This window comes from Mastigoproctus giganteus, chromosome 8, assembly GCF_048544385.1.
Source record: "Mastigoproctus giganteus isolate SK-2022 chromosome 8, ASM4854438v1, whole genome shotgun sequence".
Classification (NCBI taxonomy): Eukaryota; Metazoa; Arthropoda; class Arachnida; order Uropygi; family Thelyphonidae; genus Mastigoproctus; species Mastigoproctus giganteus.
Genome location: NC_143582.1, coordinates 10996583 through 11022823, shown reverse-complemented (window position 1 = coordinate 11022823; position 26241 = coordinate 10996583). Strand labels below are relative to the sequence as shown.

At 34.4% G+C, this 26241-nt stretch overlaps 1 protein-coding gene across 2 annotated transcripts in view; it reads left to right on the top strand.

The window, feature by feature from the left end:
- The window catches only part of LOC150081246 (glutamate receptor ionotropic, kainate 2-like), a 53097-nt gene extending 27428 nt beyond the window's left edge, over positions 1-25669 (top strand). The window contains exons 2-15 of one of the 2 annotated variants that reach the window (XM_090379527.1): positions 10629-10784; positions 10952-11203; positions 11296-11474; positions 12110-12163; positions 14776-14943; positions 15858-16010; positions 16129-16233; positions 17240-17353; positions 19289-19480; positions 20952-21313; positions 22188-22386; positions 23097-23322; positions 23472-23740; positions 23858-25669. In XM_090379527.1, coding sequence (XP_090235653.1) covers positions 10634-10784; positions 10952-11203; positions 11296-11474; positions 12110-12163; positions 14776-14943; positions 15858-16010; positions 16129-16233; positions 17240-17353; positions 19289-19480; positions 20952-21313; positions 22188-22386; positions 23097-23322; positions 23472-23740; positions 23858-24022 — 2589 coding nt within the window. In that variant the 5' untranslated portion in view covers positions 10629-10633 and the 3' untranslated portion in view covers positions 24023-25669. The remainder of the gene's footprint in view (positions 1-10628; positions 10785-10951; positions 11204-11295; positions 11475-12109; positions 12164-14775; positions 14944-15857; positions 16011-16128; positions 16234-17239; positions 17354-19288; positions 19481-20951; positions 21314-22187; positions 22387-23096; positions 23323-23471; positions 23741-23857) is intronic. The other variant, XM_090379526.1, reaches the window with a different exon arrangement.
- The last annotated feature ends 572 nt before the right edge of the window (positions 25670-26241 follow it).

The window sequence follows — 26241 nt, the reverse complement described above, 5'->3', positions numbered from 1 at the left end:
TTTAATATTTTATAATTTAATATTTTTTATTATTTCTTTTATCCAAAGTAAACTTAGGTGAAAGGAATTTTATCAATAATTTTAACTGATATTTTTGTGGGTTAATTAATTTTAGAGTTTAAATGCAACTTTAATTATATTAGGAAACCAAACGTAGTGTAGCATTTATTATTATTATTTGTTTTTTTTGTAACCACTGGGATTTTTTATGTTTTGAAATACAATCTTGGCAGTAACTGAATAATAAAAACTGTTTATGAATGAAAAAAGAGTCGCTCTTCAGAAGAGAAATTTTTTAAAGATTTTCATTTTAGGTCTGACAAAAATTGGGATAGGGGCGAAAATGTTTTTCCGCATTCGTTTCAAACAAGTAAAGAAAGAAAGAAATATTAAGAAATACAGAAGTACACTGTTTATTGACCTATTGTTTATTGAGATATGACCTAAAGACCTGAGTTCGAGTTCTGTCAATTAACATGAGGAATTTTTATGGGCTTTTTTTGCAAAGTTGAGGAATTAGCCGTCCTCAGGCACTGGTAGCATGATTTTTTCTCTCAGAAACATCGGGTTTTTCGTCCAGCAAACAGCAAATCGACCATAGTGGTTGATTTTAAGAAGTTGTTCATCTTTTGGCATAGACCGAAGACCTGAGTTCGAGTTCTGTCGATTGACATGAGGAATTTTTATGGGCCTTTTTTGCAAAGTTGATGAATTAACTCTTCTCAGGCGATGGTAGCATGATTTTTTCTCCCGGAACCTCGGTTTTTCGTCCAGCAAACAGAAAATCGACCATAGTGGTTGATTTTAACAAGTCATATTTTGGCATAGACCGAAATATGAATTGTGGGGAGAAAAGTAATAATTCATTTAAATATTTCCTAAGATAAAGTACTCTTCATAATGTATAAAATCTAATCACCATTTAAAGTTATTTCACCATAATTGCCGGTCATGAGGAATTGGTTCGAAAAGATGGCCAGAAGGATGGCGTATTTAATGTACAAGGGCGTCAGATATTATCTGCTATATCTATAAAACTAATCACTGAAAATGGTGCATGGTAAGAGCAAGGAAAGTTAAAAGTAAACTGTTAGATGGAGCTGAAAAAACGAAGATCAATTGTCTGCACTGAATGACGTCATAAAACTAACCAAACACGTATTGAATTGCTTCTGTGAATAGCCTGGAGGTGATCGTAGAAGAGTTAAACTTTTTCCATGTCATGAAGGCTAGATACTTGTGCGATCTAGAAGCTCATTTCAAATGGGAGTTTCGCCTTTCCTTTACTGGAAAAGCAAAGAATTTAAAAGAAGGCGTGCCTATCTTAGACTGCAATTGAAGATCTTATTTCCGGTCTGGCAGACTTCCAACTTTTAGAATGGTCATGAAATTTTCTGAGTGAATGCATACGCGAAAGCAAAGTACCTTTCAGTTTTCTGTCATGTATTTGTGTGTAACCCTCTCTGACCTAACTAATGGCCCTACTCGACAAATTTGCCTTCAGAATATTGTGTGAGAGCTAATAAGTATATTTATACAGTCGTTAATATTCGTCAGGAAATTGTGGAAAGGCAGTTAAAATAGGAACGCTTAATAAGCGGGTGAGGGCCCAAGCAGCGGCACACTCGTTTTTCAAAACTTCTATGAAGAATTTTTAATATGGAAAATTAAAAAGTTCAAAATTGTCAAGAAACAGCCGTAAACCTATTGCATTGGAAATACTTTCTGCTCTTATTTTAATAAGCAGTGAGGAATCCGCAAAGTCCGATAGTAAATTAGACTTTGGGGTTCTTCCAATGACTCAGTAAATGTGGCAAAACCCATAATAAAAAAATCCAGGATCTCGCAGATCGAACAGAACTCCATGTCAGAATCGAAGGTTAAAACCAGTCTTTCCTTACTGCACTACTAATGAACAGGATTGTCCATCATACCAACGTTAATGGAACTTTAACCGAGAAAACGTTAGTGAATCCTCACAAGAGGAGTTATGTCTGGCACACCATTCATTCGAATTACATTCGTCAATGAACCGTGCTGAAACACTCAACTCTCATTTCCAATGACAGTACAGCCGAGGAAATCAGGAATGTCTTGACAAGCCTGGATAAAGTTTTAGCATGATGACACTCTTCGTTGCTTCTGTTCATCCGTGAGGTTATGCTGCACAAATTTTGTACAGACCTTTCTTTTCCCTAAATCGTTGTGCAGAATTTGACAGCTCATCTCCTTATTCATATCCAGCTCATCAGCCGTCCTTCTGAAAGTCAAACGATGATCTCTTGCCACAGTTTCCCGAACTTCTGCAACTCTCTTCCCATTTCGAGAGACCTATTTCTTGAGTCATCTTGGGACGCCTATTTCTTGGGTCATCGCGAACATCCTCACGTCTGACTTTGAACCTATTTATGCCATTCAAACACACTGGTACGATTTAATTTCATCATCATAAACAGTTTCTAACATTTCATACGTTTCTGTTGCAGATTTTTCCACTTTTGAAGCAAACTTTGATATTCGTTCATTGCTCCATTGTAAAATCGTGACACGGAACGTTAACTGGTTGTTACTTGTAACTTGTCACTCTGCTGGACAAGTTTTGTACCATCATCTGTGTTCGAGGAAATTTGAACTACAATATACCACTTCTGTTTATTTTCCTACCCATCGAACATGACCGCAACAGCACCAGTCCGGGAACTTTATTATCACACCTCATGTACAACTTGATAATGTATGTATAATAGATAGCTACTTACCCCGAATTAAATCAATCAGAAATCTTTTTAATAATCAGATGATGTCTATAGAATCTTTAGAAACAGATTTAGAATAGGCAACCATGTAATACGTTACTCTTTTGGAAGATGATGAGATTTTATGACGGAAAGGAAGAAAGATTCAGGAAATAGATCCAGTTTAAATTTAAGAAAGTCAATATTAACAGAAAACCAAATTTTTTGTTTTTCAGTTTAACGTTAAATCTTTAAAATTTATATGGCTTTTCATCACTAATGACAGCAGAACCCTGCTTTTCATTAAGATTTAATTTTTGAATTCTGACAGCCCCTCTTTACTGGGCGTTGATAACTTCGCGTGCTCTGTCTTCTCAAACATTCTGTTAATACCATCAGGAAAAATGCCCGTTCTTCCAGTATTAGCCTCGGTGGTCCAAAAGCTGAGGCTCCAGTGATCTCCTGAACTCACTGTGATGGCCATTTTTAGAATTCATGTCAAAGATAAGCTTTACTTCCACTCCAAGAATAAATATTGAATCCTTAAAAATATTATAGCTTTATGTATTATTATTTTCAATGATTCCTAAGGAAATCTTAGACGTGAATTTTTTGTGTTCCACCACGTTAAATTCTGACCGCTATTGTGGGTGAAGAACTCTGACCACTGTTATTGGGTGAAGTTTGCGTGGAATACGTTTTAACTTCACCCAATAACAGTGGTCAGAGTTTGCATGGAATACGTTTTAAACTTCGTGTAAATAATTTGTAATTACACTGGATATACACTGATGAATAAAATGTATGTAAGGGTATTTAGAAACCCACTTTTCCAGGTGATGCTGGGAATATGATGGAATTTTTCTCTTCATGGCCCAGTTAGCCGGTCACGGGCGTGGTGTGGTTGTAGTAGGGTTTTAAGAGTATCAGCGACTAAGGCCATATTCCTCCATGTATACTGTCTGTGAACTGCGTGTGTTCTGTGGTCGATTTTCTGTTTTCTGAACGAAAAAAACCCCGAATTTTCGGGAGAAAAACCATGCTACCCTCGCCTGAGACCGACTAACTCTGCCGCGTTGTGAAAAATGCCCATAAAAATTCTTCCCATCATCGACGCGAGTCAAACTCAGGTCTTTTCTACCTGGTGTGGGAAGGACGTCGATTCTGCCAACTGTACAACCCATGGGCGTGGGTTGCTGTATTTTGCTGGATGAAAAATCTGGAACTGCATGTTCTTTAATGTCATGTGATGTTTTATGCAAAACAAGCATACCCACCATAAAATATAGGCAATTTACAGAAAGAATATGCTGATATTTCGGGACTTAGTTTCCTTGGTACAAAAAAAGAGAGTGCATCCTCTAAAAAAGTGATATGAAGTCTAGAATCTGTACAGCAGATGAAGTTCCCATCTTTTATTTATCCAACAATCCCCAAAGAATACCCAAGTAATATTTGATTAATACATTGCTCAGCTTTGTATAAACACCGCTGGCGTGGTTAATTAATAATTTATCGAATCCCTTTTATACTCGTAGTTCCATCAGATATAATCAATAATTATAAATGATTAATTTATGTTTCTAGAATTCCTGAAGGTATAACTAATTATTAGTCCTACCCTCAAGAGATTCACTTTGTTTCTAGGACATCTTTGAAGCAGAACATAATTAATAACTCCTATACCTCTTTTCAACGAATCCCCAAGGTTAAAAGAGTTGTTAATAATTGAATCAGCAATTTTATAATCGCCTTGCAGATTTGAAAGCTTTCAGTGTCCCACAAGAACTGAATTTCGTATATTGATTAATTCAAGGCGTAATTTCAAAATGTCTGGTTTTAACTTCCTCATGAAAGAATTAATTAACTGGATAATTTTCGAGTTAAATTACAGTTTCATGATATCTTCAACTTTCCCGTTTTAATGTCTTATTTGTTGGAATACGGTTCAGTTTGGATCGTTAATTGCAAACCAGAACCTTGATGGAGCTTCGAAATAACTCTTAGAAATGTTGCTTTTAGAATTGCAGGAGAAGCGCCGTGGCATATTATCCTTAGATTTAAATACCAGTAGCACATTTTAATGAGCGACTTGAAGGGTTGGTGTTTAAAATTGTATCTCTATGTGACCTATTTGGTCACGACTGAGCTGAGTTTAAAGAATTTTGGTGGCATAATTAACAAAGGTGACTCATTTAAATATTCAGTTTGGGAAAGGCTTAGGGTCTGGTTGTTGTAAATTTTGCACACTGTTATTAATGGTTCGGAAGTAAATTATGGAATATTTCTCTAGTGATGTATTGCCTTAATCTGTATGGCGAAACGTGATGTGTTCCTAATTAGAGTGCTTTAACAGAGTTAGGAGTTAGGAATCCTAAATGCCCTTCATTATGTTAATTTTCATGTAACATTCAGAATTGTGTGTGCGTAGATGGGCAACAATTCCTACCAGTCTAAGCTTTAACCACTCTGAATAGTTGTATTTATTTCAAAATATTGGATGCTGTTGTTGTAATAGGGTTTGAGGAACATCAGCGACTAAGGTCGTATTGCTCTGTGTACATTGTCTATAAGTTGAGTGTGTTCTGAGGTCGAATTTTTATTTGTTGGATGAAAAACCACTTTCTTTTAGAAAAATTATGCTGCCCTCGCATGACACCGACTAACTTGGCCACGTTATGAAAAAAGTCCATAAAAATTCCTCAAAGTCTTTTCCACTTGGTGTGGGGTGGATGGTGATTCTACCAACTGTGCTACCTGGGAGGGCTCAAAATATTGGAAATTTTTATATATGCGAATATCAAACAAGCGAAGGGTTAATTGAATTGTAGAAATTACATAATAATCACATTACATATAGAGAAATTAGCTGATGAATGATTGTTGGATTTACATGGCTGGACAAAGAGTAATGTGAATTTATTGTTTTTTTTTTTGGAATCTAGACTTAAGTAAGTCTAGACATAAACTTAAGTAACTTTCCAGATAAATAGAAGTGAGGTTAATGGAATTCCTGGCTTGGTCATCCTGGGCGTTCCTCAGACTGTTGTAGAGTTGGACCAGGAAGTTAAGTGTGGGGACTTGGGTTGGAGTCGGTTTGAAATTTAAAATTTTATTTAGTTTATTTACTTCTGCTCTGGTGAAAGTTCTAGACCTTAAGTTAATGATATGATTGGGAAATTTATGATTATATCTAGGGTAAGTACTATCATAGGGTCGGGTACCAGGAAAAGCCCTTCCGGTAGCACAATTGGTAGAATCGCTGTCCTCCCCCAACACTGGGTGGAGAAGATTGGAATTCGAGTTCCGTCGATGACGTGAGGAATTTTTATGGGCCTTTTTCACAACGTGGATGAGTTAGTCGGTTTCAGGCGAGAGTAGCATAGTTTTTCTCGCCGAAACTCGGGTTTTTCATCCAGAAAACAGAAAATATGACCTTAGTCGCTGATGCTCCCAAAACCCTACTACTACTATGGAAAAATTTTCCTCCAAGAGGTCTCGTTCTATTATTAATTGAACAGAAATTGAACTGCCCGAACTCCCCAACAGACTGAGGAACGTCTGGGATGACCAGTCCAGGGATTCTATTAAACTCACTTCCATACAGTTATCGTGATTTTCATTCAAGTGATAACTGGAACCAGCCTCCTCGAGAATTTTATTACCGTTTTTCAATTTAATCTATTTATACCTCCTCTGCTTAGACATCATGGACTCATAAGTCAATGCAATATCGATCCATTGGGTCCACGTAAATTCGTGCAGGGCGGTTGTAGGACATTTCGGTGCATGACAATTCGCTGCGTGTGGTCTGTGGTCGATTATATATTTGCTGTATAAAGCACCAAAATTTCCGAAAGAGAATACCAAGCTACCCTCGCCTGAGACCGACTAACTAGGCCACTTTGTGAAAAAGGCCCATGTGCTACCCATGAGGACTTTGGTGTATGACAATTTGGTGAAAGACAATTGGTGGCTAAGGCAATTTGGTGTATCCTAGAGGTCAGAAATTAAAATCGTCTTCGATTTTAATTTCTTTGTAAAAGGTTTAGGGCAACAAGATAAATTTTGGTGACTCAGAAAGGAGGAATGCAGAAATTTAGAAAAAAAGCAAAATAATCGTTTTTTTTCTTTTCATTTAGTTTGTATAAAAGGATTCACGCTATCCTTCACGCAGTTTGGAAAGTGAGTTCGTGCCAATTTCAGTACAACTCCCTCCATTTTGTAACACCTTCTTTAATCCACATAAAATTATTCATCAGTCTCTTTAACATATCTGCCCAGTTCAATCCTATGTTTCACCAGGAGCATGGATTGTTTGAGGATTGGGGAGAAAAGAAAATTACGGGTGGAGAAACAGCTGAAAGGAGCAAAAATGAAGATTATCTGTGTGAAAGTTGTTAAAGCCATACACTGTTTTAGTAACATGCATCGGTTGAGGGTTGCAAAGCCAGAAGAAACTTCTTTAAACAGACATCACCAGAAAGGTAAGTTTTTATTTGAATTTGTGAATCTCCATTGGGATCTGTCAACAGAGCATTTAGAAGTCAATGCATCATGTCTGTGGGGTTCTACGCCATCTAATAAAGCACCATTGGGGACGAAATTGCAGTATTAACAACGCTTATTAGGGTACTTGTATTTCGGATAAGTGATCCAATAATCGTCTATTCTTATTTCAAGGAGTGTACATAAACTGGAGGAGCTTATTTGCGTAGTAAGCTACCCAGTAATGTTTTAAATTTGAATAAAAAACCTTATTGTTTATCGTCCCCATGGCTCTTATTATAAATCTGTGTTAATATGGCTGATCTACACTCACTCTCCCAAAAATTGGAAACCTTTTGCAGTTGGCGTCAATAGATAATTAAATGTACGATATGCAAATGCCATCGATCATCTTTTTCTCAGGATGGGAAAAAGATGGTCCTATTAGATATTGAATAAGGGTTTCTAATTTTTTGGACAGTGAGGGTATTAATGTAATATAGAAGGGCAGTTTTAATACTGGGCGTATGCGCTGAGATTCTCTCCAGATTTTAAGGAAATAACCCGCCACACCAAAGACATTACACTAGATGAGATAAACTATGAAGGTATTTGAATCTTCCAGCGATCCGTTGAATATGTAGAAATAGTATCTGCTAGGAAATGAGAAAGAAAATGGTAAGATGGAAGGTAGGAAGGACAGATTAAGTAGGTACATGTTCGTGGAGAAGTATGTGGATAATAAGATATTTTTATACCCCAGTGCATCTTCACTGGGGATTAGTACTAAGTCCCTTCTTATTTGTGCTTGTAACTGAGGTGCACTCAGCCAAAAATGACAAGATCAGAGGAACTGGGAGTTTTTATTTTTATTGTGTTGTAGTTGCGTCATATGTAGGGGATGAACTTCAAAAGAGATCTGATTAGTGGCAGAGAAGTTATGAAGCAGTAATGGCAGAAAAACAAAGACTAATGTGAAAGAAAGTATAGGAAAAATCAGAAACGATGTCGGAGGATATATACTGAACAGAAGCAGAAGAGGAGAAAAAAAGCTAAAGATAAAGATGGAGAGAAAGAGGGAAGGAAAAGCAAAAGAGGATAAGATAAAGTCAAAGACAGAGGGAGAAGGGAAAGGAGAGAAAGAGACAGGAGAATAGAAAACAGAATAAAGAAAGAGGAAAAGAGTAAGCAAAAGATAGAAAGTGGGAAGTAGTAAGCAAAACACAAACAGAAAGAGGCGAGGAGTAAGCAAAAAATAAACAGAAAGAGTAAAGAAGTAAGAAAAAGAAAGACATAAAGTGATAGGAGAATAGAAAGCAAAAGATGGGGAGAGAGAGAAGAACGGAAAGAAAAGATAAACAGAAAGGTAGAAAAAGAAAAGAGAGGAGAACAAAAATCAAAAGAAAGAAGGAGGAAAAGAAAACAAAACAAAGATAGAAAGAGAAAGGAGAACAGAAAGCAAAAGATGAAGAAACAGACGTAGAGAAAGAGAAGAAGAGAAAGAGAGAAGAGAAAATGAAACGGAGAAACAGGAAGGAGAAGAGAAAAAAATTTTCTTATATATATATATATATATATATATATATATATATATATAGAGAGAGAGAGAGAGAGAGAGAGAGGAAGAAAAATGGAAAGGAAAAAAATAAATAGAGATAGCGAAAGAAAGGGAGACCAGAATAGAAAGTAGAAGAAAATGATAACGACAAAGCGCAGAAAGAAACAGGAGAATAGAAAGCAGAAGAAAGAAAGGGGAAAGGAGAAAGGAAAAGTTAGACGCAAAAAATGGATAGAAAGATATAGGAGCAAAGAAAACAAAAGATGGAAAGAAATAGAGAAAAAAGAGAAGACAAAGCGAAAGATGGAGCGAGCGCGAGAGAGGAAAAGAGAACATGAAGGGGAGAAAGAGAAAGGAAAAGAAAAGGAAACGATAAATAGAGATAGCGAAAGAAAGTGAATAAAGAAGAATAGAATGAGCAGAAGAAAGACAGAGGAAAAAATCAAAAGATAGATAGAAAGAGAAAGGAAAATAGAAAGTAAAAGATGACGAAACACAGATAGAGAGCGCGTATTGAAGAGAAAATGAAACGGAAAAACAGAAAGGTAAAGAGAAAGTAAAAGATAGATAGAGAGAGAGAGAAACAGGAGAATAAAAAGAACGAAAGAAAAGAAAGAACAAAATGAGAGAGAGAGAGAGAGAGAGAGAGAGAGAGAGAGAGAGAGAGAGAACAGGAGAAAGAAAGAAGTAGTGTAGGAGACGGTTCTCTATCATATGGAAGCGCAGCGTATTTTCCTGATCGGCTTTCTCTTAACCTGAAAAAGTCTTATTGATCTAAACTTTCGGAACTTGTGTAAACATCTTAACAACCAACACGGGACTTCTTGAGCTCCTTCCACCATCGTCAGAAGCAGATGAAACTTCAGAACTTTTTTCAACTTTAAATTTAAAACTTCTAAATGAGTTGCAGTTTCCCCGAGGCAAAGCTGCTCCACGAATCTTACTTTATTCGGAGGAAAAGCTGATTCAAAGGGATTTCGAGTAGACGTCCAACAAAAGAAGCTTTCCATTCGCTAGAGGCGAACCATCGCGTAACAATACCCTCCTTCTATTTTTTCCTCCTCCTCCTCCTCAACTTTAACATTTGCTTCTTCAACTGTCTCTAAGCGTCATGGGGAAACGAGAAGATGAAAGAAACTTTTCTGGTTTCTGTCGAGGGCCTTTATAAGTTGTGTCAAGTCTTCCATGTCTTCCTCTACCTATTCTTTCTTCGCTTCCGCGTTTCGAGTATATGCGTAGTTGGAAAATTTTTCTTGTCTCTCTCTCTCTCTGAAGACTGGGCGCTGTCAGTGTGACAGACGCAGCGATGCAGTTGTTAGTTTTGAGATTGTAAGCAATACGTTGAATTTCCTTTTTCTTAATCATAGTAGTTCTACCTTCCATTAGAAAAATAAACATCAACCGATTATAGTAAGCCGACAGAGAGCAGTTGCCATGGTAACGGTGCGGTATTCTTCGGGATGAAATTCCTTTTTCTAACTGATTAACTTCCCTTAGGGAAATTACTACTCAATTTATTAAGGACTATTACTGCTTATAAGAAGTAAACCTAAGCTCTTTCGTGTTTAGGGTAATATAAGATCCCCCTTTACTTTTGTAAAACCCCCATTCTCGAGCCTGAACTATATCCTTCAAAAAGAAAGTTAGTTCTAACTTTTTGTAAAGAAATAAAAAAGCAAAATCATTTGCTACGTTTCGAGATTCATCGTAGGCATTCTTCTTCAGAATACTCTTCAGCAGTTTAGTCTTTTGTCATAAACAATCAGGTTTTAAAATAAATTTAAAATGGTTTGTTTTACAAAAGAAGCAAAGATTATCTGAACAAAACACTTTCCCCTTTTTTCTAGGGGGGATGTTCGAAACTGGGGATGACATCTTAGAAATGGCTTTTCGTTACGCAGTCGAGAGAGTGAACGCCGATAATTCTTTGCTTCCTGGTTCGCGATTATTAGCACAAGTAGAGAGGCTGGAGAGGCATGACAGTTTTCAAGCCTCAAGAAAAGGTAACTTGAAGGAAAATTTGCATAATTAATATTTTTATTGATTTTAAAATAATTACTAATTAATAAAATACTCCTTAGGACCAAGGTACTGGCAAAGGTCCCAAGAAGTGATTTATCTCTTAATTGAAAATAATCAAGATTTGGGACTATTTATTTTACTTTTGCAGTATGTGATCTTCTGGGAGAAGGTATGGCAGCCATATTTGGTCCACAGTCCAAAGAGAGCAGTGCTGCAGTTCAATCTACTTGTGGGGTATTGGAAGTCCCTCATATTCAGACCCGATGGGATTACAGAGCTCGACCAGATAACCACTCAGCAAATTTATATCCAGATCCAACAGCTGTGGGCAAGGCTTATCTGGATTATGTGAAGCAAAGGAATTGGAAAATGTTTGCCATTTTGTATGAAGATAATGATGGTGAGCATTGGATCCTTAAAGATTTATATAAGAATTTGTAAGAAATTCTTCTTTTGAAACCATAAATTGAAAATAATTTTTATATCTTCCAGCTTTGATTCGATTGAAAGAACTACTGAAGGATCCAATCATAAGGCAAAGAAGGGTTCTGGTGAGACAGTTCAGTCCAACTTTGGAGTATCGGAAAACGCTGAAAGAACTTGGCAGAGGAGGGATTAAGAATTTTGTACTAGATGTCGCCACTGAGCATGTTCACACTGTCTTAAAACACGTAAGTAGTTTGGACCAGTTTGTAGCTTAGGGAATCAAATCCTATTAGCTGGAAGTATGTAAATGAGTCACTACCCGGTGGAATATCATCTCTTAGATTATTCCTCCTCTTTCTTATCCGATGGATTTTTCCCGCGCCTCATCTTCTCCACCTTTATCCTTTCTCCTTACTAAGTTTGTGTTATCACCGCCCAATCTCATTGATCATTCAACAGTCAAGTCGCTGCCCACAATTTTAATGCTCGCACAAACATCGACTGAGGGCCGGCGTGCTCTGGCTGTTCGCAAAATGTCTTACATCCGGGATGTGTTCCTTAAATCCCCGCACACCAAACATGATTAATGATTCTCTAAGAAGTTGAGCCGGTGCGGCTAACAATTTGCACGCAATCAACGCTTCACCCAACTGCTTTGATGGCTTCAACAACGCCATGGCAGCACACAACCATCGAAGGATTTCTTGCTAAACTATCAGGAATAAGCTTAATGAATCCGCACGTATGGTAATTAGGAGACCACGAGCATCTCAATGTTTGTTGATATTAATTTGATAGCAAAGATTGTGCATGCGTAGTGAATCATTGCATCTATTATAAAGTTGAGTATTCATTAAAACGTATTTCTTTGAATCCTTAGGCTCAGCAAGTGGACATGATGTCAGAATATCACAACTACGTCATTACAACCTTGGTAAGTTCATCATCACTCATAATAAAAAGCCTTGAATTCCCTCTCTAGTTTTGGGTAGCACAGTGGTTACGATCACTCCTTTTACACCGTTTGGAAGAGGCCTAGTGTAGTTTTATCTACTTTTCACACAGTGACCAAGTTAGTCGGTGTCGGTCAAAGGTTTCAGTCTTTTATCCTCATACTGTCATGTATTTCATCCCGAAACCAGACATCGTATGTATACACACAGTTCGTAGATAAAATAAGTCAGGCGCGGCGCTAGGGTTTTTGGCACCTCTAGACAGAAATGAATTTGGCGCCCTTCAGATATTTTTATAAAATACTAATATAATAAAATTTGAATTTCTGGCGCCCATATGCTCTGCTTACGGTGCTCCCTCTTGCCCTAAAATACGTAGATTACCTTGGATGTGCTTTAAGCGCCAAAGCAACTAAGGCCATTAGGTTCGTTTTTGTGAAAAAAAAAAAAAGCCCACCAGAATTCCTTCTTTTGATTGATGGAATTCGAATCCAGGTCTTTTACCGTCCCGTGAAGAAAGATGGTGATTATAACCACTGTGCTACCGCAAAGGCTGTAGATCAATACATAAACTTTAGTTATTCTGCCTCAAATAGCAAAGCATATAAATTACTCTCTCTCTCTCTCGCTCTCTCTCCTCTCTTTTAGTTATTCTGCCTCAAATAGCAAAGTATATAAGTTACTCTCTCTCGCTCTCTCATTTAGTTATTCTACCTCAAATAGCAAAGTATATAAGTTACTCTCTCTCGCTCTCTCTTTTAGTTATTCTGCCTCAAATAGCAAAGAATATAACTTACTCTCTCTCTCTCTCTCTCTCTCTCGCTCTCTCTTTTAGTTATTCTGCCTCAAATAGCAAAGTATATAAGTTACTCTCTCTCGCTCTCTCATTTAGTTATTCTACCTCAAATAGCAAAGTATATAAGTTACTCTCTCTCTCGCTCTCTCTTTTAGTTATTCTGCCTCAAATAGCAAAGAATATAACTTACTCTCTCTCTCTCTCTCTCTCTCTCTCTCGCTCTCTCTTTTAGTTATTCTGCCTCAAATAGCAAAGTATATAAGTTACTCTCTCTCGCTCTCTCATTTAGTTATTCTGCCTCAAATAGCAAAGAATATAACTTTCTCTCTCTCTTAGTTATTCTGCCTCAAATAGCAAAGAATATAAGTTACTCTCTCTCGCTCTCTCTTTTAGTTATTCTACCTCAAATAGCAAAGTATATAAGTTACTCTCTCTCTCTCTCGCTCTCTCCTTTGGTTATTCTGCCTCAAATCGCAAAGAATATGTTACTCTTTCTGTCTCTCTTTCGCTCGCTCTCTCTTTTAGTTATTCTACCTCAAATAGCAAAGAATATAAGTTACTCTCTCTCTCGCTCGCTCGCTCTCTCTCTCTTTTAGTTATTCTGCCTCAAATAGCAAAGAATATAAGTTACTGTCTCTGTCTCTCTTTTGCTTGCTCTCTCTTTTAGTTATTCTGCCTCAAATAGCAAAGAATATAAGTTACTCTCTCTCTCTTAGTTATTCTGCCTCAAAAAGCAAAGAATATAAACTTTTCTCTCTCTCTTAGTTATTCTTCCTCGAATAGAAAAGAATATGTTACTCGCTCTTTCTCTGTGTTTTAGTCTGCCTCCAGTAGCAAAGAATATGTTTCTCTCTCTCTCTCTCTCTCTCTCTCTTGTAGTTATTTTGCCTCAAATAGCAAAGAATATTTAGTCCCTCTCTTTCTCTCTTTTAGTTGTTCTGCCTCAAATAGCAAAGAATATAAGTTTCTTTCTCTCTCTCTCTAGCTCGCACTCTTCTCAAATTCTTTCTCATTGTCGAATTTTCTAAAAATTTAAGGCCCCTGCTATTTTTTTCTAGAATTCTCTCCTTCACATTTTCTCCTTTCTCTTGCCCTATTTTGTTTGTGCGTTTTCGGAAAAGATTGTAACTACCACAGTTACCACTGTGAAACTGGATGAGACCAATTTTCCAAGTGAAACTTTTTAGTTCCAGATAGGATTTACTGTTATTGTTTTGAACTTTCAATATATCCCCCTTTGTATAATATTATCATAAATCACCGTTTTCTGAAAGCCGGTCCATGTCTCGAAAAGAGACTGGAGAGTGACAAATTGCGTTCTCTATAAAGACCATTTGTCATTGGAACCACTTCTTTAAGTTTTGATGTTTAAAACATGATTTGCTTTTATTATTTGCAATTGGAAAATATTAACCCGCATCGCACTTTCATCCACCATAAATCTCTTTGGTGGTTTACCTCCCCTCAGTTCATTTGAATAGTGAGTGGCATCTTTTGTCACTTTTGAAAATTGTTCCAACTTTCCCTACTACGGCTCGTTTAGAGTTGGCTGAGTTTCATTTATCTTCTCGGATTTCTTATTCACACTGTTTGAGGAAGGTTGGTAAAATCTAAAAAGAATTGGCACCAAATATTAAGTTAAAGCTACAAGTTTATAGGGAATCTTTGCACAACGTTTCGGGAAGAACTTCTCAACCTTTTTCAGGTACAGTTTGTCATTTAGAGTTTAAACATTAAGGGTTTTTTAAATAAAATTTTCAATTTAATATTTTGTTAAAAAATAAACTTTTTTAATAGGATCTACATACAGTAAATCTTGAAGATTTCCAATATGCTGGGACTAACATCTCAGGATTCAGACTTATAGATGAGGAGACACCTGAATTCCAAGATATGATTCTCGATTGGAAATCCCAACCTGTGACTTTTGGCAGAAAAACTGATCCGGATTCACAATTTTCAAAGGTAATTTTCCGACTTCAAAGTGAACTTTTAATTTACCAGAAACAGTTAAATTTGATTGATCAAATTATAATAATGAATTAACTAATTATTATAAATGAATTATAATAATTAAATAATAATGAAAAAAAAATTCTAATAAGGGGAAAAGCTGTCGATATTCTAAATTCGAATTCGTTTAATACTTCCAACTTATAAATGTCTTTCCTTCCATGCTTCCTTGGTGGATAGAATATAACGGTAGGTGGCGTAGTTTAGCACCCGTAGAGAACAGTAGAATAAAAATAATAGGAAATATGAAAGAATAATTCTTCCGGTGAATTATTTGGCTTTTTTGGCTGCTTCATTTTAAAGTTTCATTTGCTGCAGTTTAGAGTAGCTTGCTTTTGAATGATATCAACCAACTTGAACATGAACATACTCGTGTTTTACTCAGCTGGCCTTTAAATTATTTTCACGTTTCATAATTTTGCGTTCAGTGTGATAAATTTACAAAATTTTAATGAATTTAAAAAAAAATCATTCTAATTTTATTAAATTTGTCGAAAAAAAATTCAAATTTTAATGAATTTTTTTCAAAAAATTCATTAAAATTTGAAATCACTGCAAATACAACCAATGAATTTAGTAACCTGGCAACAATGTTACCAGGTTACGAAACTGACGAAGTTTCGTAGCTTGGCAACGTTGTTGCCAGGTTACGAAATGTACATATTCTTGGATTGAACAGGATGTGACGTCATAGTTGCTTAGTGTGGAATGTTTTCAGCTTGCTTTTTAACTAGATCTCTGCTATTTTAAATGAATTCATATTTTATATGCTATTATAAAAAATTTAATTTTTTTATATAAATAAAAAAAAAATTCTGTATTCAGCTGTTTCTAAACTTCATCATGAGTTTATGATTTCTCTCCAGACTGAAGTGGCGTTGATGTACGATGCTGTACGTGTATTTGCAACAACCCTGAGTACGATAGATCAGAACCAGAGAATAAGGATCCGATCTTTATCGTGTGATACTGAAACACCATGGCCTTATGGGATATCGATTATTAGTCACTTAAGGGATGTAAGTATGAGTATTCGAATATGTTTGAGTGTTACTATTATAGAAGGGATTTTTACTGCTTTTATTTCATTAATTCATTTTATTCTTTATTTTCTTCACTTGGCAATTGTTTTTTCAGATAACTGTGAAAGGATTGACGGGGGACATCAAATTTGATGATGATGGATTCCGGACAGATTTTAAATTAAAAGTTTTAGATTTAACCCATGTTGGCTTAAAAGAGGTAATTTCTACTTTACTGTCGATTATTACTAATATAAATTTAAAAAATATATAATAATTATTAATATATAATTATATATTTTTAATTAAATGTAAATTTATTTAAAATATAAATAAATTATATTTTTTGTTGTCTTATACTTGAAAAATAAATTTCGTGTCTTTTCCAAGCCTAATATTTTAAATACTTTTTTCAATTATTATTAATTTAATTTTTTTAAATTTGATATTTTGATGGAATAAATTAATATATATTAATTTATATTTATATTAATTAATATATATTTAAATAAATATAATTTAATGTATAAATAAATATAAATTTAGAAGAAGAGAATACAGCAGAGCCATTGGAAGCAGTAACTAAAATAAATAAGTTTTAATAGCAACTTATTTAATACTTTCAGGGTTCATCACCCTGAAAGCTACTTGTCGTATTAAAACGCTCTGCCGTATTCTCTTCTTCTAAGACCATTGAATATAAATTATTAAATAAATATTACATTTATTTAATAATTAATATTTAATTGATTTAATTTAATATATTTAATATTTAATATATTTAATTATTTAATTAAATGATATTTATTTTATTATTATTTAATAAATATTTATTTAATTGATTTAATTTAATATAATAATATTTAATTTATTATTAATTAATAAATATTTATTTCATTTAATAATTAAATAAATATTTATTAATAAATTAATTATTTATTGATATATATTCGTAGATTAATATTCTTAATAAATAAAAATTTTCGTAATAAATTAATTTGTTAAGGTTTTTAAATTAGTTTCAAAAGAGTCCAGCTAATATTTATCAAATTAAAATATACACTAACCAAAACAGAAATAAAATTCTCAGAAAGGATTTTGTTTTTGTTTTTTCAATAAGAAAAATTACCCTTTTTTGTATACTTTGTCGTAATAATTAAGTAAATTTTACAGTATATCTATAATTAATATCTAAATATATATGCCTTTTATCTTTGCATAAAAAGACTGGTGAATGGAATATTAACACTGGATTTCAACTCACTGGAAATTTGACTCGAGTATATGAAGAATATACCCAAAGTTTAAGGAATAAAACTTTAATAATTACAACAATACTGGTAAGTATTTTATGAAGTACAAATTAAGTTCTGATTTTAAAGATTAAAATCAAAATCAGTGACTTGAGCGCTGAGCACGGACGATTGAAGCAACATAATAAATTATAAACATGTCTGGACATATATTAATATATCAAGCGATGTTCCAACAGCATACAACGAAATCTGAGAAGTATATACACTGCCCTCTAAAAAGTATTCGCACACTAATGTTTAAAAATGGATTTTTATTAAAGAAATTAATGAGAAACTTGCAAATAGTAAGCAACCTTTATCTACCTATACTAGGAAAACTAATTTTACCCATAAAAGCTTAATAAATCTTTTGTAATAAAATCACAACGAGCTACCTCGCTTATACACTACAAATAAATAGCGCCTTTCATGAACATTTTAGTCATTTCAACGTCTGTTTAAATGGAATGCGTAAATAATGATTTTAATAAAATGTATGGGCCTTTCAAACTCTGAGGCCCGGTATGAGGACACTGTACGAGTGAAGACTTCCTTGGTATAAATAATCATGCAACCTTATTGCATAGATCAGCTATCGCACGTTTTATCTCTACTGACCTACAGAGAAAATAGTTCCTTTTCAGCTGTGCAGATATCTTCTGCGGTAATCGAAAAAAGGATGAAAAGGTTATTTGCAGTCCCCAACATTTTTGTCTTCACGCTTATCCTGTCACTCTGAGATTTCACATCTGTCTTCCCTTGAGGATTCATATCGGTTTTTTTGTGTTCCTTGGTGGGTTGTACGCTTTTCACCGATTTCTATCATCCAACTCCTAGATCTATTCGATTTCATTCGTGTATTTATACGATATAAGTGAGTTGTTGGATCTTGACGTTAATTCAGATTGAAATATTTGAAACTTTATTTTTCAATGGATAAGAGTTTGTCACATGATATGAAATGTTAAAATGGCAGTACAATGAATCCCGTTTTAACGAAAATTCTCTATAGAAAATATTTCCGGTGAGGACAACTTCCCATATTAATAATACAGTAGCACTTCGATTATCCGAATCTCTATTATCCGAATATATCAAAGAGCTGAAATTTAATCATCTCCCCTTTATGTGCTGTGCACATATCAATTTACGCTAGATAACATATTTTAACAATACAGTAAATTTAGCTTACGACCAGTAAGCTAAACTTTCTTTTCCTAGAAATAATAGATGGCAGATGTGAGGTGTTTCAATTTTCTTTTATAATTGTATCCATTTTCGAAACTACAAGTTTCAGTTTCTGCTGTTAGTTAATATTTACAGCGTGAGAGAGCATTTGTTGAGGTTTAGAATTCTATTTGCGTGCTGTGAACGAAACAATTTGCTATTAGGACTTAGGCAGGACTGTATTTGACAAAAAAAAAAATGAGCGAAAGGGAAATCTTCACAGTATTAAGCGACATTACCATGAGACAGCATAAATTTAAACTGATGATACATATTCTGACATGCTCGTTGGCAATAATTATCAAATTACACTTCATGAATATTTATTAAGACACTAATGAATTTTTATTGTCTTTTAATAATATTTGTAAACACCTTCATTTAGCCAGCATACGTGAAATGGATGATTGCAGTTGGCTTCATTTTGGGATATAAAGTTGTAAATACTTGAGCCATGTTGGAATAGTGCTTTGCTTGTTTATTATATCCTGCAATAAGATTCGAATCGAACTATGAAAAATTGTCATTTTTTGTTGTTTTTTTATATTTGAAAAATAAATTTCGTGTCCTTTCGAAGCCTAATGATTTTAATACTTTTTCTAATATTTTCAATTTTTTTAAAAAAAAATTTACATTTGTTGTTAATTTAAAGTGGAATTTACAGCGAATAACAGCCAATATGTATAATTTTATTGGACAACTGAAGCTTTTGCTCAAGTACACTAAAGTGCAGATCTTCTAAACCTCTTACAGAATAAGCCATACATGATACGAAAGAACAAATACGTCCCAGGCGAATACGAAGGTTACTGTGTGGATCTGATGGAAGAGATCTCTAAAATATGGGGCTTCAAATATAAGATTAAAGAAGTCGACGACAACAGCTATGGCAGGAGAAATGATATGGGCGAGTGGAACGGAATGATCCGTGAGTTGATAGATGGCGTAAGTATCGCATTTTTATTTTTCCTCTTATATTCGTTTTGATGCCCAATCTATCATGCATTGTTGTGTACAGTAATCCAGTTATTATGAGAACTTCTTTGTAAGTGTCTTTCTGAAATAAAGCCCGGAAAATGCACATAAACAGACCTGTCAGGCGCTTTCCTGTTCATTGCTTCGTTTATCATTTGATTATCAAGAGGCGGCAATAATGGGAACAGGCCCGGATGACGGGCGTGTGATGTCATTCTCGTTAAATGACGTGTGAAATTTCTATGGTCTGCTGGGTGTGTTAAGAAACTTGTAGTTGCACTTCACGCCAATCAGCTACTGTTGTGGGTTGAATCCTATGAAATGTCGTTGTCAGCTAAAACTGCAGACGATCCTCTCTGCGCACTGCGCTAATGATGTGTGGACTTACGAAGTTAGCGTTTGGAAGTCTCGAAATGACTTCACTAATGTCATGCAGCGATGCTTATATAATTAACTGTCGAGTAATTAAGCAATTTCATAGGATGCAACAGATGGCGCTCATGTACGCCGGAAAAGTAATTACGAACGGCAAAACACCGGTTTGTTAATTAAAATTAAGATGGAAAATAAGTTAAGAGACTAAAAGGATATATAAAAGCTAAAATAATTCATAAAATTACCATACCCTTGAATAATTAATTTAAATTTAATTTTATAACTGGTAGGTTTATTATTTTTATTTAAATTGTAATTATTAGTTTTTTTGTCAGTTTTAAATTTCATTCAGCAACTATGTGTTACTATGGAAACTATTTGCAAAGAAATTGCCAACTCACTTTTAAATTTCAATTCACTTGTTTCTGTAGAAACCAGTTGCTATGAAATTGGCAACTGAGTTATAAATTTCATTCAACAACTTGTTACTGTGGTAACCAGTTGCTATGAAATTGGCAAATGAGTTATAAATTTCATTCAACAACTTGTTACTATGGAAACCAGTTGCTATGAAATTGGCAACTGAGTTATAAATTTAATTCAACAACTTGTTACTATGGTAACTAGTTGCTATGAAATTGGCAAATGAGTTATAAATTTCATTTAGCAACTAGTTACTATGGGAACCAGTTCCTAAGACATTGGGAACTGAGTTTTAAATTTTCTTCAGACATCATAACTTCCAGAATGCCATTTACTATAGTAACCTGTTACTATGGCAACCAATTCCTGTGAAATTGGCGACTCGCCTTCCATTTGACAGTATTTATCAATCGCGAATAATTTTGGCACGTATATCTGTATTGTAGAGAGTTGCTGAAATTTAAGGAAATCATTTAGATTAATTAAGTTATTAAATTCCCTGAAAGTAACGAAGTAAATAAAATATATAAATTCCATCTATTTTCGGTTTGCCTGTATGATAATATTTTTTGTGCGTAAATTGAAATAGATGAGTAATTTTACCACAACCAATGTCCTGATTCTGTTCTGCGTCTGTTTTCAGAAAGCTGATATTGTCATAGCGGATCTCACGATCACATACGAAAGGGAAGAGGCTGTCGACTTCACAATGCCATTCATGAATTTGGGGATTGCCATATTATTCAAGAAACCTACCAAAAAAGTGCCAAAACTTTTTTCCTTCCTGTCTCCACTCTCAGTAGAAGTGTGGTTGTATATGGCCACAGCCTTCCTTGGGGTGAGTCTCTTTCTGTTTATCGTAGCCCGCTTTAGTCCGTACGAGTGGGTGAATCCTCACCCTTGCGATACGGAACCAGAGGAGCTAGAAAACCAATTCACCCTTTTGAATACTTTGTGGTTCACCATTGGATGCCTCATGTGTCAAGGCTGTGACATTACACCAAGGTAAAGAAATCGTGTTTACTTAGATAAATTAAATCGTGTTTACATTGATAGTTTAAATTTTAATTATGAAATTGAGTTCAGTTTGTGAAATTTATAATTATTAAAAAAATGAATTAGGTGAAAAAATAAATGAATGAAATCATAAAAATAAATAAATTAAATAACAGCATTAATTAAATAAAATAAATCAATTAATTAAATAAAAATAAATAAACAAATAAATAAAATTAATTAAATAAATAAAAGCATTAATTAAATAAAAATAAACAAATAAATAAAATTAATTAATTAAATAAAAGCATTAATTAAATAAAAATAAACAAATTAATTAATTAATTAAAGATAAATAAATTAAATAAAAGCATTAATTAAATAAAAATAAACAAATTAATTAAATTAAAATAAATAAGTTAATTAAATAAAAATAAATTATTTAATTAAATAAAGATAAATTATTTAATTAAATAAAAAGCAAATAATTTTAATGAAATTTATAAAGTGAAATTACGAAATGAATTTTATTTTAATTTAGAAACGTTTATGGGTCTTAATTTTAAAAATTAATACTTTAATTAATTTTTAAAATTAAAAATAGTTTTAAAAATTAAATTAAATTACAATTAAAAAATTAATTTTAAAAATTAAAACAAATTAAATTAATTTGTTTAAATTGTATATTAGTACAAGTATTATTCAATATTAAAATTATTTAATACATTTATTAATATATTCGCTTTTAAATTTAAATAATTAAAATTGTTTAATTATATAGATTTAAAGCTTTGCTTGAGAATTTTAAAATCGTGTTCTGTTCTATTTTTTCATTCCACGCTTTTAATAATTTTCGTCTAATACATTTTGGATATATTTCTAGAGCCATTTCTACCCGAATGATTGCAGGAATGTGGTGGTTTTTTACTCTCATTATGGTTTCATCATACACAGCCAACTTAGCTGCTTTCTTGACTGTAGAACGTTTAGCATCACCTATTGAAGGGGCCGAAGATCTCGCAAAACAGACTCGAATCCCCTATGGCTGCGTGGAATCTGGATCTACAGAATCATTTTTCAGAGTGAGTGAAGATATAAAAAGATAAACATCAATTTCAGCCAGAAAGTCGAAATCATGTTCCTTAATTTCAGCCATTAACGAAAGAGGGCGCATTGGATCAATTTCTTTTACGTTTTCAGCATGTTTACAGTTATTAACAATAGATGGCAGTTGAAAGCAATATTAAATTTGGTCAATTGCGCATTGCAATTTTAAAATAATTGCAAAAAAATTCCCATTAGTTGCTTGCGTTAGTTCTGCTACCTCATTTGCACCTCATTCATGCTGCCCACAAATCCCTGTTGTCCACTACAATGATTTAACTTTTGCGCATGCCAGAAATCATGTGGAATTAACATCATTTTACTCTATAAATAATAATTTTGATTATTGGTCGGGGCCAATTATATATTTGTTGGGGAATTTTCAAGAATGAAGAGATTTTCTCTGGAAATGGAAACAATGTATTCCGAAAGGAATTCATTATGGTCATACTACTCGCGATTTACTAATTTTAATTAATGAACTTCCAGCCAATTTATCTAGTAGGGGTTGTTAGGTTACTTTTAATTAATTAAAAGAATTAATATGTTCATTTTCGACCGAAAAATCTTGATATTTCATAGAAAATAGCCTCACAAAAGGGGACAAATGAGATTGCAGAATACGTATCTGTTACTGTGAGGTACAATGCTAGAAAGGATGTTTTTCAATGATTTTGTTTTTATGCAGGAATCAGAATTTCCAACATACAAACGTATGTGGTCATTTATGGAGTCCACGAGACCTAGTGTATTTACAGACACTAATGCCAAAGGAGTGGAACGGGTGAAGAAAGGCAACTATGCTTTCCTCATGGAATCTACCACCATAGAATACATCGTAGAGAGAAACTGCGAACTGACACAAGTTGGTGGGATGCTGGATTCAAAAGGCTATGGAATAGCAACTCCACAAGGTATGATTTCAACAGAGAGAGAGAGAGAGAGTGAATGTGTTTTTGGCAATGGTAAACAGTTGCTTGGCAAGCTCCGTGATGTTGTCAGGCAACAGTTTCCCTAGCAACAACTATAACGATCTTCATTGCCTAACATTCTTCTTATTTAGGGTCCCCATATCGAGGACATCTCTCAAGTGCGATTTTAAAGTTGCAAGAAGGGGGAGTTCTACATATTCTAAAAGAACGTTGGTGGAAACAAAAAGGCGTTGGCAAGTGTGCCAAAGAAGAAACATCCATGTCCAGTTCCGCCAGTGAATTGGGATTAGCAAACGTTGGTGGAGTTTTCCTGGTGCTCTTCTGTGGGGTGACCATGGCTTGCTTTATTGTCATCTTCGAGTTCATCTGGAAGTCAAGAAAGATACCTAGTGGAGAGAGGGTATGTTGTTCTGTGCTGTTCAATGAAGGGTTCAATGTTGTTCTGTGCTGTTCAGTTCATTTTGGGTTCTGGTCGAATTAAATACATTCAATTTATATATTTCTTTTATTATTTTAGGAACCTCTGTGCACATCCTTGTGTCGAGAGTTCAGATTTGCCATTATGTGTGGAGGGTCTACGAAGCCTCTGAAGAAAGATGATGATCGCCAACCGGAAAATGGTCTACCTTTTATGCCCTTAACCGGCTTTAACACAGACAGTTCCAAGGAAACTTTTTCTTGACAGGAGCATGGTGAATTGATGCTTGAACCCCTCAAAGATGATGGTGTCAGCTATTACAGATACGAAAGAGATGATGTCTCGGACATTTAGTAATCCCAGTAACATCCAAATCCCCAACCTCCCTATTGTTTTCCGGCGTTCGTTAACCACAAAAAAAAGTAAAATCGCTTTCTTGAACAGACAATAGCAATATGAACTGTGGACTTGATCAAGACAGTGTTTTCCTGACATCTGTAAAAATTGCAGCTATGCTTTTTGATTTGGATTGTGGCACAAAATGGAGATATGTATGGACATGTAGATGTCCTACGTCATCAGTGACTATGAGTGTTACTTGTATATGTGTACGTGTCTGTTCGATAGAACATTGGTGAACAGTGGGTTACTCATCAGAAGAACTGTACAGAATTCATATCGATCGTGTTTCATAACGACCCAGTTTTTTTTTTTATATAATTTGCTCCTCTTTGGAAATTTTATTTTATTAGCAGCTGGGATGACAAAAGAATCATTTAAACTTAAAACAATCAAGGCAATTTTCTTTTTCCTTCGCAAATATTTATTAATCCTCACGTAGCTCTCATTACTAAGGCTTCTAAGGATGAATGCATTTCAATTTCCTCCCTCCAAAAAGCTTTTCTTCCCTTTAAACTTTAAAGAATTCTCATTGAAGACTGTATTATAATCGAATTCAACTTTCCAGTTGGAGAAGTGCGCATGTGAAAAAGTTACTTTTCAAACTTAATTTAGATGCTAGCGTAGCCATTTAAAATGAACTTAGAGTAAAAATTAATAAATATCGTAAGCAAATAGCCAATATGTAAATTATGAATATCTTAAAGAAAATCAATTTAATTCCTTTTAAAATAGATCTTAAATCTTAAATATCTCTCGTCATAACCACCCCTCATACTAACATAGTTTAAGATGGCCTACGATCAATTTCGGCTCTTGGCGTCTCGTCAGACAGGTATATATATCTATACTTGTATATAAATATATCGAACTGCATAGCAAGTCCACGAATATAACTATTATTTATTTAAAAATAAGGAAATAATTTTGAAATGTTAGTATATTTTCCATAAAAACTCATTTCTGGTGTTTTTATTAATCTTGAAAGTTACCAAGGTGAGTTAACTTCATGCACGACCAGCAATTTGATGAAAAACCGTAAGTCTTTTGAATTATCTAAAATAAACTAGAATTTCCAAACTAATAAATCTTTAACGCCAAATTTCAAAGCCAAGCTGATGCCCTGATTTCTTCTCTCTGCCAGCTGATGATCCAAATCGTTGTGTTCCATGTTAAATTCTGTTTTGTATATTGTGTTAATATCTACGTGGGACTGTGTGAAGTTCGGGATGAAAATTTATAGTCTGCCTGACGAGACTCTCCGAAATCGACCGGAGGCTAATTTTGTTATCGGCTACTACAGTCTGGTCATTAGCTGGCAAAGTATTGAAAACATGGGAATATCAGCTTAGCTTTGAAACAAAGATTACAAAAATTTCTTTTGCGTCTACCAGCTTATGGATTCATTTTTTTATATATAGATGATTTGCTCTCTGCTATCTTTGATCAGCCTTCCCACAAAATATTAAGGAAAAATGAGTCTGTTAGTTGAATAAAAAAACTATATTTCTAGGGCCTCAGTGTTTCTTTCTATGAGTGACAAAACACACAAGGCATTGAAGGTAAATGCAGAATTCAGTCTCCATTTTCGAAAATCCCTTGCAATTAATATTGCGATAATCATTTCATCGTATATTACACTCAGTGATCACTGAATTACGACCAGCCAATCCATAATGGACTATGCCGCATAGCTCGCAGGATGAAAAACCAAGCAGCTTTCTATGATAGGGCAGTGGTAATTTACATCTGGTCGTCCAAGTCAAAGTAATAAACCAGCAGTTATGGGACGTAGTAAAGACATCATGGAGTTGTGAAAGGGCATGATTATGAGTGCTGTCATATCGGAAACTCGTCTTGTTGGTTGCTCACGGCTCACTGTGGTAAAGGTCTACAAAGAATGGTGTCGAATCGGTAAAACCACCTCCCTCCGACAGAACTGTAAAGAATTACGCAAGGTGGATGTTCATCGCAAGCGATGGATGCAGCGCGTTGTATGGGCTCAAGGGCAGGTCATTTTGCGACAGTTGACATCGCAATATAATATGGAGAATTCAAAAACAATTTCCCAAATGACGATGCAC